Genomic DNA, 16,312 nt, shown 5'->3' on the forward strand with positions numbered 1-16,312 from the left:
CATGATCAGTGAACGGACTGCACTGTAATCCTTCAGTAAAATGGTCATAACTTTTTGTATAGATGTCCCCTTGACCCCATAATATACTGTTGGAAAGGTATTTCAAAAGGCTAAAACTTTCATTTAGGAAGTTTTCCCAAATTCCTAATTAATAAAGGGGTTATGGTCGTTGGAAATAAGACCTTCTACAAACTCACTTGCAAACATGCCCCGTAGAGTGGCTTCCAACTTTGCTTTGCCCAAAGACATTTCTTATGACTTGATTAGTTTTCAAAACACTTCCTATAACCCTCATATTGGTTTCATTATATTATCATCTTATGAGTCAAAACTTCGCCCAGAGCTACGAGATGTTACAAAATATGCTCATTGTTGCTGGTTTTGTGATGCTCGGGATATGAAAAATCAAGCCAAATTGTTAGATGGAGAAGTATAATATGTGCTCCTTAAGTACTTGCCTTTTGCTAAGTTGTGTAGTTGTAATGTTGTTAGGATTCTTGGAATGTAAATTGGTTACTGCATTGTTGTGACAATTTTGTATTTTGGCATGGCTGAACTTTGGCCAACAGTCACTCATGTAAACCAGCATTTTGAATGAAATGAAATGAATGTTGTTTTGTCTATACTGTATTTGCCAACAATGCTCTGTTTTGAGCTCACACAGTTGCATAAAAACCTGGCCTGTTTCCAATAATTTTGTGCTACATATTATTGCCAACAACAGGTAGGCCAATGTTATTTAACACCAACAGCAGCTATAATTACATTAGCAGAACTGTTTAAACACCAACAACAGGTATATAATGGGCACAAAGTAACCCCAAATAGTAGCTAATATATTAACATGCTCAAGAATGAGCTCAAAGTTAGCATACAAGTAGCCAAAAGCAAACATTAAAATACTGCAAATTGTTTACTGCTACATACAAGTATCAGATTGCCAAAATAACCATCCAAAAAGAGAAATTGTTTGGTGCCATAATACATTGCCAATTAAGTACTACATCCTATCCTAATACTGCCAGTTCTTCTTCTTCTTCTTCTTCTTCTTGTTTGCCATCTGCTTCAATTGGGGGCCAGTGACAGCTTCCTTGTTTTTCCATCTCAATCCTCTAGCTTTATAATCAGGTTCTATGCATGTTGGACTTGCATCCTTGTAAGCTGAACCAGTTTCTAGAATCCTTTGGCTTGATGTTCCTGGCTGCATTTTAGCAGAAAAATGAAGCATATTCAGTTTTGTTACATGTAGTTGTGTTTTAGAGACCAAAGTTAGAATTGACTTACATTTAGTATTTGAGTTCCACTTGTACTTGTGTATATGACAAACCCAACATCGGCTGCCCTCTTGTGTCCCCTACTTGCAGGTTCCTCTCCAGTTGCAACATTGGCTCTCTTCTGTCCAGCAACTTGTCTTCTTCTAGGAGGTAGTTGACTTGTTATTCCTCTTGTAATAGGAATACTTGTATCTGTAGGTGGGGCTGGCTGGCTTGAGCTTCTAACTCTTTTTGATTGATTCACCCTCCTAACTCTAGTTGTATCATCATAAATTGCTGCTGAAGGTGTAGGCTGGCTTAAGCTTGTAGGTGCAGTTTGGCTAGGTGCTTCTGCAGGGTCTTGTAAACTTTGGCTAGGTGCTTCTGCACCTGGCACAACCTGCATATTTAAAGGCAGTAATCAACTTAAAAACCCAAAATACATGATAAACAAGTTAACCAACTCAAAGAAAACTATTTTACCTTGCAATATTTCTTGTTATGTCTTTTTTGATGACACTTTGAACAAGTTATTCCCCCCCCCCCCCCCCCACCCCCTTTTCTGGACACCTTTCCATACCTCATCTTTTTTGGTTCATCTTTGCCTTTTGTTCTTTTCTTCTTCGACCTGCTAAGCATTGGTTTAGTTGCAGGAGGCTCAATCTTTGGATTGTTTGTTTCAAGCCACATCTTCATATTTGGAATTGGTTGGATGAAATGACTATATGCCTTTAAGAATGTATCCTTCATATACCAATGCTCCACAAAATGTTCAGGCTCTAGTTCTATATGGTAGTATGCACAAACAGCATGCTGGCATGGAATTCCTCTCAGTTGCCAAGTTCTACAGCTACAACTCTTAGTATTCATGTTAACTGTATGTCTATACTCACCTTCTTGATAAGTTGGTATTTTACCAACTTATTTCTTCTTCAATCTTAGATTGTTGCTATGTTTTGATTAAAAAAATAGTGCATTTAATGTTGTTTACTTCCATTTTATAGGTTTATGTGATTTAGAAGTGATCGGAAGAAACCAAGCGAAAATAAAGTTAAAAAGAGGCCAAATTGGACAAAAACTGCACAGTTTTGCAAAACTGTCAAAAGTGGACAATTTTGCAAAAACGGGACAGATTTGCAAAAAACGGGCAGAACTGCAAAAACGAAAATCTGGGGCATATTTTGTCATTTTTTGGACTTGGAAAAATGGGGGAAACATAAAAGGAAGACTTGGGGGAAAACATTATGATCTTTGGCAGCTTTCACAAGTTGGAGGCTAGGGTTATACAAAAATGTTCTCTCTTGTATTTAATCCTTGTTGATGGAAATCTCTTGGTAACAATAAAGATTGACACTCTTGTTGTGCTTATTTATTCATTTGCATTGTTCTTAATCAAGTAAGTTTTTGCTATTTTAATTATTCTTGTTCATGAATGTTTTCAAGGGATTAGCTAACCTTTGAACTCGCCCATTTACTTTGTTTGAAACTCGGAAGAGGAAGAACGGAGTTGGGATAAAATAATTAACATGGATTTGGGGCGTTAACACTCATCTAATGGAAGTTGACCTAGGAATAGGCAATACCACTTGTAGCCATATTCGGGTGTTCTTAATGCTCCTAATTGCTTGAGGGATTTTCAATTGGGTAGTCTAGTTAATCTTCGGAAGAAGTTAATTTAGAGTCATTATCCGAGGCTAAATAACATAAACTTGCTATTATTTATAATTCGTGGAATAGATTGGATCGTTACTTGAGAAGTAGTTTCCTTTATTCCATTCTTGTTGCCATTGATCAATTTACTTGCTTTCTAGATTAGAATTTATATTTTCGTATTTTATCAAAACCTTATCAAAAACCATCATTGATGCGTTCGGACATAGCTATTGTTAGTGATAATTCCTAATCTGCTTAAATCGCCTACATATTGTTCTCTATGGGATTCGACCCCAACCTTGTTGGGTTACTATATTTGACAACGTCCGCGTTATACCATTAATAGATGTAATTTGAGCGTATCACCTCTCCAATCTCAAATCCAACATCAGCATTCCAAAGAACCTTGCAGCCCCTAGCCATTTCCTTGTTATCCTCTAAGGTAAGTCTAGCCATAAGTGAAATCTCAGATATCCAAGTATTAGCAAACTTAATCATATCACATTGTCTAGTCATTATGTTTCTCCTAATTTCCTCCAACATGGTTATAATTGATTTGTGTCTACAAGACAAGATCCATGAATTGAAGGTCTCACACATGTTATTCTCAACAACATCACACTTAGAATGCTCTTTAAAGTATGCCCTCACCCATGATTTTTCTGGATAATGCAATAAATCAGCACAAATTTCATTACCAAGTTTGCTCATTTGATCAAGCTCTGGCCTGAATTTCACTTCAAAACTGGCCTTAGAACATCTCCAACATTGTTTTCTTCTCTCTTCACCCTTACATTCTTGATGCCAATTGGACCAGATATGTCTTGCACATATCCTATGCTCAGCATCGGGTAACAATTCTTCTACAGCAGCATGAAAACCCTTCAAAGAAAAGAAATTATTAAATAAACACTCAACAATAAGAAATTAAACAAGTTACTATGTACATTACCTTTTGCATGTCTGTCATCACAGTAAGACCGTCTCCAGTACTCAACTGCAGATCCTCTTTTAAGTAATTAATGAAAAAACTCCAACTATGCTTAGTCTCTGAGTCAACAACTGCCCAGGCTATAGAAAACATTTGATTGTTTCCATTCTTGCCAACTGCTACTAGCAGTTCACCTTTACAAGCACCCTTTAGAAAACACCCATCAAAACCTATTATTCTCCTACAACCTTCCATCCACCCCTTCTTCAATGCATCCAAGCAGACATAGAAGTACACAACCAAATTCTTCCCTGGACAACTTTCTCTGTCCATCCTCACCCAAACGGAACTACCAGGATTTTTCTATTTTATCATATCAGCATAGTCAGACAATCTTGCAAACTCTAAATTCCAATCACCCATAGACTCTCTTAGTATCTGCATTTTTGCTCTGTAGCAAATTATCCTACCAACATAAAGTCCTAACTTATCCCTGCACATGTCTTGTATTTCCCATATTCTCAAAGATGGTTGCTTGATTATTTCATCCTTAAATCTAGCAGCAAGTCATTTGGTGTTGCACATTTTGTTTTTGTTAGAAGTTGTACACTTGTGTACAGGATGGTAGCTCTTAGAAGTTGCACTGTTTGTTACCCTTACACTGAGCCCTTACTTTACCAGGTTGATTAGGCCTTAACTTAAGACTAACTTTGTATTCTATTGCATAATCAGCCAATGCTTTCCTAAATACTTTTTCATTTTCAAAAACCGTACCAAGTTCAAAAATAGCAACTACACAAGCTGGATCATACCTGACCTTTGTGCTCTTCCTTCTTGCTGGTAGATCAACACCCCTTACAGCATCAACATCTAACTCATCATCACTGTCATCACTACCACAATCTGAACTGTTAATATAATCCTCATCTCCACCTAATCTTCCCACATACCTAGCAGACTTATTTCTACCAATATCTTTAAAGCCTTTATCAACACCAGCTTCACCTAATGGTATTTCCTCTGTGTTATTTTTTTTTCTTTCTAGGATTGGGGTTCTTTTTACTCCTCTTTTCAGCTCAATTCTTCATCAACATCTGAATCATCAAGATCTGAAAAATATGATTCAGAACTACTAGCAACATCTGATTGATCCCCATTTGTTGCAGCCCCATTTAGAATTGTTTCACTATCATTCAGATCTGTTTCAGCACCATTCAGATCTGTTTCACCGCCATTCAAATTTGTTTCACCCCCATTTGGATCTGTTTCACCCACATTTGGAATTGGAAATGTTTTAGCCTCATTTGGAAGTGTTTCAGCCTCCTTTGGAAATGTTTCAGCCCCATCTGAATCATTTACATTAGTATTTATACCCCTCCCACCCACATGTGTTGCCCTAGCTTCATTAGTGCCATATGGGTCATTAATACAGTCATCACCCTCTGGCCCTACCAACAAACCAATTGGCTGTGGCAACTCCTCCACCTCATCAATGTCATGGACCACAAACACATCAAACTCATCACCATGTTTTAAATCATTCACAAGCCCTAGTAATTGTCTATCAGAAGTAAGCTGAACAAAGGCACTATCATCAACCTTTTTGCAGTAGAATCCAAGGACATTTGTGTACCCAAGATCTTTAGTGTATGCTTCCAACTCAACAAGACTAAAATGGCCTTTATCGATAGAAGCACCAAAGACCTCTAATTCCCCTTTGTGCATGGGACCCACTACAAGGTCTTCCACAACTGTACCCCCATGGTGAAAACAAGTAAGAATATAGTCGTCCATTATATTCCCCAACACCCCACAACACACAAGCAACAAGGAAATACCCAAAAAAAACCTGAACTTTAACACTGAAATTCCCAAATAAACCCTAGTAAACAAATAAAGTGATGACAACCAGTTTCGTACCAAAACATCCTAATTTAAACACAATATAGCATACAAACACGAGAAAAGTTCAGTAGAACCTTAAATTTCTCCAATGTCGCAAATGAAGTTGAAGCGAACAAAGTCCAAAGGGTCGATTTCTAGACTAAAACCTGCAAATAAATGAAAATAATACCTTATGAGTGATTATTAACTAAGAATTAACTGAAAATGGAGAAGATATTGAGCGAAATCGACGAAAATTTTACCTCGATTTTCGTGGCAAATCGCCTGATCGTTTGCACCTGAAGTGTGTATATGGAAATGGGTAATTTTGAGAGAAAATTACATCATAGGTCACTATACAAGAATTAAGAACATAAATAGCACAACTTTTCATATTCTACAAAAAGAACACTATTTATAACATTTAAAAATAAATATGTGACAATGGGAATGTCCCCTAAATTAGGGAGTGATATCTTGTTTTCTTTATTTTCATTTATCCATCATTTTATAGAAAAATCATCATTTATCTCTCTGATTTAAGGATAAACATCTACCAACTTAACCAATATATCCTCCATCTCCTATTAATCATTCCTCCATTCTTTCATTTTATTTATAAAAAACATATTTGAAAAATAATTATTATATGAGGTATTACTGCATACAGTATTATTTAGTTCACACAAAAAATTATACATCCGAAAAATAATTATTATATGAGGTATTACTGCATACAATATTATTTAGTTCACACAAAAAATTATACGAGATATATAAAATAATTATACAAGGTATATAAAATAATTATACAAGGTATAGCAAAACTTTACGAATATTATTCTATGTATAATAATGTATATTATTAATTATACTAGTAATATTATTGATTATATCAATAATATAATCAATAATATTATGAGTATAATTATAATAATGTATATTATAATTATACCAGTAATATTTATGATTATAATAATCTATATTACTAATTATACCACTAATATTATGAGTATAATAATAATGATTGAAAAAAAGATGAATATATATTAAAGAGAGAGAAGAAAGAAGGTAAAATTACAATTGTAAATAAAAATAATCATTTCTGTACAAGATTCTTTAGAAGAGAGAGAAAGATAATTCCATTGTGCACAAAATCTGGGACAAACGAGGAAATTGGAGCCATTGCAATTTGTTTACAATAAAACTCTTATTTAATGTGTCATAGACTGTTAATTACATTTTCCTGCTAACAATATGTAAATATTATCATATTTTTGTCTACTTAAGTTTTTTTCCCTAATTTTGAGCCCTAATTTGGTCTTTAGTTGATTTGTCCGCGTGTGCAATGATGTGGCCAATTAAAATGAGTTGGCACATCATTAATTGAGTTGGCAAATGAGTTGGCACATTATTAATTGAGTTGACAAAATTTAAATGAGCTGGTACAATGTAATTGGTCACTTAATCCACTTAGGAGACAACTGATATACACGCGCTTGGGATTTAAAAAATCTGGTGCAAAAATTGTCTAACTGGAACAGGTATTGCCCACCTGAGGTGTCTAAATGAAACAAGGTCCACTTTAGGTGCTCAAGTGAAAGAAGTGAACGACCACAGATGTCTACCGATGGGTTTGGCCAAGTTTAATGCCTAGTAACTTAATTGAAATCTTTGTAGTTGCATTCATGTGTGTCGATTTAATTAATAATAGGAACAATTATGAGTAGACTAGTAATCTTGAGTACTAACGGGGCATAATTGCAATGTTCTTTATTGTATTTTCATTTTCAAAGAAAAAAGTGAAAAGGGAAAGGGTAAGACAGAATTTTTCACCGAACTATAAATGCAAGTAATATATTCTGTACATGGATCTTTATCACCAACTAAAGTTAAGTGCATGTTTAGAGGAAGAGAATTTACTCTAGAGAAATTCGATTATATCACTTTTAAGTTTTTCCTCTAAATTCTAGCATCTAGAATAATATCTTTACCTAGGTCATTATTACAGTGATTACACACAAATATATAAAGGGAGTTAATAATTTGACATTTTCTTATTTTCTTTTTCTAAGTTATAATATCGTCCATCTTGAACAAAAATGATTTTAATATGAATTTCCAGTAAATAAAACGTTGTTGTTGTTGAAATAACTCTCTAAATCTTGGAATGAAAATTCAATAACTTCACTAAGGAAGAGAAAAGAAGAAATTCCCAAGTAATTTTCATCTTTCCTAGTCAATCTTTGTTCTTTCCTTTTGTTTCATTCTAACCTGTAATTACAAGGAAAAAAAATAAAATTAATGTTGGTACAAACAGCAAAATTTCTTTGCAATTATGGACAGAAGGATATAAGGTGCAACATTTAATTTCCACATATAAAAAGTTAGAAAATAAGTCACTATAACTAGAGGTGGGCGTTCGGTTTTTCGGTTCGGTTTTATCAAACTTCGGTTTGGCTATTTCGGGTTCGGTTTTTTGAAGGTGGACACCGAACACCGAACCAAACTAGTTCGGTTCGGTTCTTTCAGTTCGGATTTTTAAAGTTTGGTTCGGTTTCAGTTTTTTCAATTCGGTTTTTTTATATAATATTAGAACCGATTCCATTGACACTAATTCATAATCTCAAAAGCAATAAAACATAAAACTGATAAATTGAAATCAAAATCAAACAAACAGGATAAAAAAAACAGAAAACTATAATCATGATATAGGATTAAAGTGTTATATACATACCGTAAGAATAATTAAGAAAACACATAAATGACATACATTAATCCTAAAGACACATCCTAGTTACCTTTCTTTGTTAAGGATATTTGATTTTATCAATTGAAGTGGAAAATTAGGGATACAAATGCAAAAGAGGACTTATTACAATTGAGTTTTTTTATGCTTTAAACTTAATGGGTCTGGACTATTTTTTTTTGGGTAATGTATTAAATTTTGGTGCGCGTTCGGTTTTTCGGTTCGGTTTTATCAAACTTCGGTTCGGCTATTTCGGTTTCGGTTTTTTGACGGTGGACACCAAACACCGAACCAAACTAGTTCGGTTCGGTTCGGTTTTTCGGTTTTCGATATTTATGCCCAGGCCTAACTATAACTATTAGTAACTTGTTCAATGTTAGTAGGGATCTAATAACTCAGTTAGTTGGCTACCTGAACTTTTACCTTGTTGGAGGGTTCGAATCCCCATGTTGTAATCCCCTCTCCCATTTCCCTTCCCCCTACCCCTATGAAATAAAAAATTGAAAAAAAAAAAAAAAACTCCTTCAATGTTATCAATATTTTGAGATTTTTGCACATCATTTAAAAAATATGTAATAGTTTTAGTCTCTAATCATATTATTATTTGTATAAACTACCATTTATCTCTTCTTAAAATCTCATTAACAAACATTCCACCAATTGAAATTGAAGAATAGATTAGAAAGAAAAAAAACAACGATGAAAGACTTATTCTTTTTAAATGTGAAATATTTTAAATCAAACATTTGGAATAGAAAAAAGGCATCTAGTGGAGTGCTGGGTGCATATAAATATTACTTTACCTTAAACTGAAACAAGAAAACAAATCCAAAAGGAAATAGATCTATTCCATGTACAATCATTTATTTTGTTCTCTCAAAATGTAGAATCATTTATTACATCATCACTAGCTCGTTAGCTCTAGTCAATCCCCTGTGAATCACCATTTTGACTGCCCCACAAAAAAGACGAGTCCAAACAAAAATAAATTATTACTTAGGATTTAGGAGAGCCCTTATCAATTCTCTCATTAGTTCCTTTTTCAAAAAAAAAAAAAAAAAAAAGAAGCAAAATAGTAATTTGTCACTCCTATAAAATTTGGGAAACACAACCTTAATTCTACTAACTTGTTATTTGGTTGTATATACAAGTGATTAATGCTCGCCGATCATGTTTTGGAAAATCCGTTATTATGAAATATCAAATTCCATAGTTGAAACACCACGAATATAACATTTTATTTGTAAATTTTGAAATTCTAAGAAAGTGACTATAGTTCAATTACAGTCACTGAAAATGACTGTATTTGTGAATTTTCCTTGATTTTATATACTCTCTCCGTGCATAATGTGACACTTATCGCTTATTGAGATTCAAATTATGTGAACTTTGACAACATTTTAAATGTCTTTGTTCATTATTCTACTAACTTGTATATGTTTATACAAGTGATTTTATGTTAAATAATAATAATAATAGCATTCGCTGATCACGTGTTTGAAAAATAATCGTTACTAATATCAAATTTCATAATTGAAACATCATGAATATAATGTTTTTCTTGTAAAATTTGAAATTCTAAGAAAGTGACTATATTTCAATTAGTCACTGAAAATGACTATTTGTGAATTTTTCCTCATTTTATATACTTTGTCCGTGCAAGTAATGCTACTTTTCATTTATTAAGATTTAATATATATGAACTTTGACTAACATTTTAAATGTATTTATCATCATTCTACTAACTTGTTATTTGTTTGTATGATTTTAGGTGAAAAATAGTGTCGTTGATCACGTTTTGGTCATGTCTTTGAAAAATAACCATTACTATGAAATATCAAATTCCATAATAGAAACACCACTTATAAATTTTGAAATTGTAAGAAAGTTACCATATTTCAATTAGTCTCCGAAAATGACTATTCGTGGATTTTTCCTAATTTTATATATTCCGTGCAAGTCATGTGACACTTTCGCTTATCAAATTCAGATTATGTGAACTTTGACCAACATTTTAAATGTATTTGGTCATTGTAGCGACATGCCAAAAGTTGCAACTTATACTCGTATAATTTTTTATATTTAAAATTTTATTTTAAGACATTGATAGTCAAATTGACTCTAAAAAAAAAAACATACCGAGACGGAATAATTTTTTATTTTTTTTAACTTTTTTCTTTTGTTGTTGCTTATGTTAATTAATGGTGTAGAATCCACAATTCCCTCCTTTACCCTAAAAACAAATGTCCATTTCCTACATAAAGCTTTCTCTTCTCTTCTTTGAACAGTCTCCAAACCTCACATTACTCTCTCTATATACTCTCCTTCTCTATCTATCCTTCCCCTTTTTTCTCTGTTTTTTCCAATGAAACAAAAATGCTAATGGTTACATGCAAAAATCTCTAGAAATCTTTTTTTTTTCTTGAAAATGGTTGATGGGATATGATACAATCTTGTAAAGATTGGATTTTTATTAAAGGGTTTTAATAGCAGAGTCTTTTTTTGCTATTTTCTTGAAAATGAGATTTTGATTAAAGGGTTTTAATATAAGAGTTTTTTTTTTCAATGGCTGAAAAAAGCAATGAATGTGTAGCTTCAAATTTACTTCTTTGTAGAGAAACCAAGAATCTTTGCTTTGATGATCTTGATGATTCTTTGGTCAATAATGATGACCAAAAAAATCAAGAAAATAGTAAAGTTTTGAGCTTTAATGACTATGGTGGCAGATCAATGGCATTGATTGAAGAAAGCTTTTGTTTTATGGTTGAAAAGGAAAAAGATTTTTTACCTAAAGATGATTATCTTAAGAGATTAAGAACTGGAGACTTGGATTTGAATCTTAGAAGAGAGGCTCTTAATTGGATTTGGAAGGTTAATTATATGTTCTTTTTTTGTTGTTGCAAATCTTCCTTTTCTTGAAAATGTTGGCATTTCTTTTTTCTGTTCCATTTTAATCAACTTATGTTTGCATTAATCTCAATCTTAATCTTATACCCTTTTAGGGAAATGTTGGTTTTCTCATTGAGTTTCTAGGAGTCTTCATTTTCGTTGTCGCACCCGTGACGGATTCTCCAAAAATGCATTATTTTGGAGTGTCCGCCTTCGATATTTTCGAGGAGTCCGAACAACCTAGGTTTCTAGTTCTTTCCGGATTTTTTTTTTTTTTTTTTTATCTCTGATGTCCTTTTCTAGGATTTTACTTGAAAAATGCACATTGATTAGTGGGACATAAATAGGCATCCATTGATTGTTTTGTAAAGCACAAAATAGTAAAATGAGAACTTTTTGATGTTTATTTAATTTTAGTTAAGTTGGAAATGCACTAATGAAAATTCTGCTTAGTCATTGTTTTTTTTTTCTGATTTGGTTTTTTGTGTTTTGTGCCTTGCAGGCTCATGTGCACTATGGGTTTGGAGAGCTGAGTTTTTGTTTGTCAATAAATTACCTTGATAGGTTTCTGTCTTTGTATGAATTGCCAGTAAGTCACACTTTAAATAATTTATCTTACACTTTGTTTCATTGTGTTTGAACTTTTCACTGTTAGTTGAATTATTCTGCATTCTGCTAAATTACTGTTTTCTTGTTTTTACAGAGAGGTAAAACTTGGACAATTCAATTGTTAGCTGTAGCCTGTTTATCCCTTGCAGTCAAAATGGAAGAAATTGATGTTCCCTTGACTGTTGATTTACAGGTAAATGAAAGTATACATTCAAGAACTTGTTTTGTTAACAGTTATCTGATTAAAAACTTTCTTGAATTAGAGTATTTGTAGTAAATGTTGAGTTCTTTTTTCTGGGCAAGTTACACATTTGGCCAGTCGACAAAAAATAATTACATTCTCAAGCTAATGATACAAAATATATACACTGCTTCGTATCAAAAATGTATAATTTATGTTTATATTTTTGGTGGGCAGCTATTTATGTCAAATTGCTTTTTTGGAACAGGTAGGGGAACCTAAGTTTTTATTTGAAGGTAAAACAATACAAAGAATGGAACTTTTGGTATTGAGCACATTGAGGTGGAGAATGCAAGCTTATACACCTTGCACATTCATAGATTATTTTATGAAAAAGATGAATCTTGATGAAATCCCATCAAGGCAATTGGTCCCTAGACCAATTCAACTAATATTAAGAACCATAAAAGGTTAATACTCTCACCACACTTTGAGTCTTTTTGGATTAAAAATCTATGTTGCTCGGACTCTCTGAAAATGATGCCGCACCTGGTGGTATTTTTGAAGAGTCCGAGCTACATAGGTTGGAATTGAATTCAAGTTGTACAATTACTTGGTACTAAAAAATCATAAGGTGTTTGATCCAGTGCTTTGGTTGGAAAAATTGAATGCAGGTATTGACTTCTTGGAATTCAGGCCTTCTGAAATTGCAGCAGCAGTGGCGATTTCTGTTTCAGGGGAAAGGTCACAAGCAATTGACATTGATAAGGCAATGCCTTGCTTCTCCATACAAGTAGAAAAGGTGAAAGATTTTGAGTGGTGCCCCACTCATATAAAACTCTTGATAGTTGCCCCACTAAACTTTCTTTTAGTGGAAAGAGTGCAACTATAATATGTGGATTAGGCGCACATCACGAGTTCAAACTCTACTAATATATAGAAGTACAGGAGAATTAAAAGGCAGATCGTTATCCACTGAGTTTCAAACTGTTCGCCACTGGCCTATATTCTTGATTCTTGATTATCACAAAACCGTGATGTGTGGATTAAGGTTCACATCACGAGTTCGAATGCCAGTAATATTTAAGTAGCGAAGAATAAACAGGCATGTTGTTACCACCGAGTTTTGAACCGTGCGCCACTAATCAGGATTCTTGATTATCCCTCTTGATTCTTGATGCATTAAAAAATTCCAACTTGATTATATTTATTAGTTTATTTATGTGTTTTTTTCTTCTTGTGATAATGCAGGACAGAGTGATGAAGTGCCTTGAACTGATTCAAGATTTGACATTGGTTAGTGGGACTAGTGCTGCCACTGCTGCATCAGAACCTCATAGTCCCAATGGGGTGTTGGAAGCTGCTTGTTTGAGCTATAAAAGTGGTGAAGGAACAATTGGCTCATGTCCAAATTCATCAAACATTAGTAGTCCAGATGCTAAAAGGAGGAAACTTGATACAACACCAATCTCTTGAGGGGAATTGAGGAAAAGAAAAGTGATGAACTCTTAATTATGTTAATCTTTTTTTAGTTTTTAGAGCTTCACAACCCCTAAGTCCAATCAGTTTTGGCTAAATGGAAGATTTATCGTGGCTTTAAAAGTCACAAAAGCATTTAGAAAAAGAGGAGGGAGTTGGGGGGTGGAGGTTTTGGGGGGGTGGGGGGATGGGGTGAGGGGTCCTTACTTTTAGCATGAAAAGAATTGTCACCAGCTGTTAATAATAATCCTGAGTTGTCGACAACCATAGTAATAGGAGGGTTGAGGTGAAGGATGGAGTTTTTTTAATTTTATTTTTGGGTTATTTTTTATTCAAATGAAAAATATATAGAGTGAAAGGGGATCTGTTTGGGGATGGGGGTGGGAGTGGGGGTGGGACAGAAAAAAAGAAGAATAGAGGATTAAAGTAATATAGCTTGTGGAGGCTATTAGATGGTGGTATTGTTTTACTAGTTCTATATTTTGTCGTGAAACTGAGATGTATTTTCATGGTACTATGGAATAAAACATCCAAAAAGGCCCTGTGCTCTTCATTTTTGTTAATAAAGGTGTATTGTGTTGTGAAAAAATGGACCTCTGTTCATTATATGGGATGCGGAAAAAGTATACATGTATTATTAATGCAGAGGTTAATTATTTAAAGATAAAAATACTCTTTTAGACTGAGTAGTTCTTGTATAACAAATTTTTATTGTCAATCGCTCTATAACAACAACATATACAGTATAATCTCATAAGTGAGGGATGGAGAGGGGTAGAGTGTATGTTGACCTTTCCTTATCTTGAGAGGTAGAGAGTTTCTTTTCGATAGACACTCGGCTCAAGAAAAGCAACTCAAAACAGGTCAGAAAAAGAAATAACGAGAGTGAAAAAGTCATGTCAAAGCATTTGAAAAAACGAATAGTAGCTACAAGAAGTACAAGAAACAACAGATAATAACAAACATCGACGGACAAGAAACTATATGACTAATACTATGACTACTAGTATGAGAGGATAAGCGAGACAACACTCTATTACCTACTAGCCTTCTTTCCTAATTCGTGTCCTCCACAACCTCCTCTCTAAGGTCATTTCCTCGGTAAGATGGAACTATGCCATGTCTTGTCTAATCACCTCTTCCAATACTTCTTCGGCCTACCTCTACCTCTTCTAAATCCATCCATAGACAATCTCTCACACCTCCACATTGGGGCATCCACGCACCTCTTCTTCACATGTCCGAACCATCTCATCCTCGCTTCCCGCATCTTGTCCTCCACCAAAGCAACTCCTACCTTGTCGCGGATATCTTTAGTTCTAATCTTATCTCTTCTACTATGGCCACACATCCAATGCAAGATCCTCATCTTCTGAACGTGAGCCTTCTTGACTAGCCAACACTCTGCTTCATACAACATAATAGGTCTAACCACAACTCTGTAAAACTTGCCTTTAAATTTTGGTGGCACCTTCTTATCACACAAGACTCCGGACGCAAGCCTCCATGTTATTCACCCAACACCAACACTATGTGTGACATCATGAATCTTCCCATCTCTTTAAATACTAGACCCAAGATACTTGAAGCTTCCTGTCTTTGGAATGGCTGGAGCATTAAGCCGCACTTCTACTCCAGCCTCATGTGCCGTGTCATTGAACTTACTTTTTAAGTATTCTGTCTTGATCCTCCTCAACCTGAACCCTTTAGACTCTATGGTCTGTCTACAAACCTTCAGCTTAGCGTTGACTGCACCACGAGTCTCGTCAATCAAATTTCATCATCATATTACAGCTTTTGTTGTAATCACAACATAAACAATTCGCACATTTCAAGTTTCGCAAAACTAAAAAAAAAAACATGTAAACCAAACGACCATTTAGTGTAGATGAACCTATTGTGGTGGTGGTTGTTTTGGGGGGGGGGGGGGGGGTTGGGTGGGAAGTGGGGTTTTTTTTTAATAATTCACTCGATATTAGATACTTACTAGTAGAGGTGTCAAAATGGCCCAGCCCAACCCTTAAGGGCCAAAAAATTAAATGGGCTAGGGCGGGCTAGCCCTTTTAACCGAGGGGCCGAAAAAAAGGTAGCCCAAACCAGCCCTAAGCGGGCCGCGGGCTAGGACGGGCCAACCTTTAAATTTTTTTCGTCTTCCGAAATAACATTTTTTAAGTGATTTTTGGTACAAGTTGAGCATGAAACTTTTGCAATATGAAATAGAATCTTCTACCAACCATTCTTGCACAAAACCATATCATAGAAGAAAAAAATTCAAGAGAAAAAATATAAATTATTATTTTTTATCACTAGTTCAGATCACATTCAAAAGAAATTAAACATGATATAAATTCTGAGACTAAAAAGTATTACTCCAGTTTCTAATTACTACTTAGTAATAAGTACATTCTTTTTTCTCATTACTTTTTATATTTTTGTTTAATTTCCTTATATTTTTTTAAAAATTAATTAATTTATTATTCTTTTCTGGCCCCAAGGGCTGGCCTCAGCCCAACCCTTGAGGCCGGCGGGCCAAGAGAGGCTGGGCTTTTGAGCCTCACTTCTATATGGGCCAAAGAAATCTTAGCCCAACCCTACTTAAATAAAGGGTTGGGTTGGGCTGGCCTCGCGGGCCAAGCCCATATTGACAGCTCTACTTACTAGCCTGATTAGGCCAATTTCACGTC

The 16,312-nt window shown here is 34.4% G+C and overlaps 1 protein-coding gene across 1 annotated transcript; it reads left to right on the forward strand.

Annotated features, from left to right (window-relative positions):
- The first annotated feature begins 10,694 nt into the window (after positions 1 to 10,694).
- LOC132615928 (cyclin-D4-1-like) lies at positions 10,695 to 13,804 on the forward strand. Its single transcript, XM_060330524.1, has 6 exons — positions 10,695 to 11,341; positions 11,862 to 11,948; positions 12,063 to 12,161; positions 12,418 to 12,619; positions 12,824 to 12,951; positions 13,401 to 13,804. Exons 1-6 carry the CDS (start codon positions 11,036 to 11,038, stop codon positions 13,623 to 13,625), a joined length of 1,047 nt encoding a protein of 348 aa, XP_060186507.1. The 5' UTR covers positions 10,695 to 11,035; the 3' UTR covers positions 13,626 to 13,804.
- The last annotated feature ends 2,508 nt before the right edge of the window (positions 13,805 to 16,312 follow it).

The sequence above is a fragment of the Lycium barbarum genome, chromosome 10 (genome assembly GCF_019175385.1).
Source record: "Lycium barbarum isolate Lr01 chromosome 10, ASM1917538v2, whole genome shotgun sequence".
Classification (NCBI taxonomy): Eukaryota; Viridiplantae; Streptophyta; class Magnoliopsida; order Solanales; family Solanaceae; genus Lycium; species Lycium barbarum.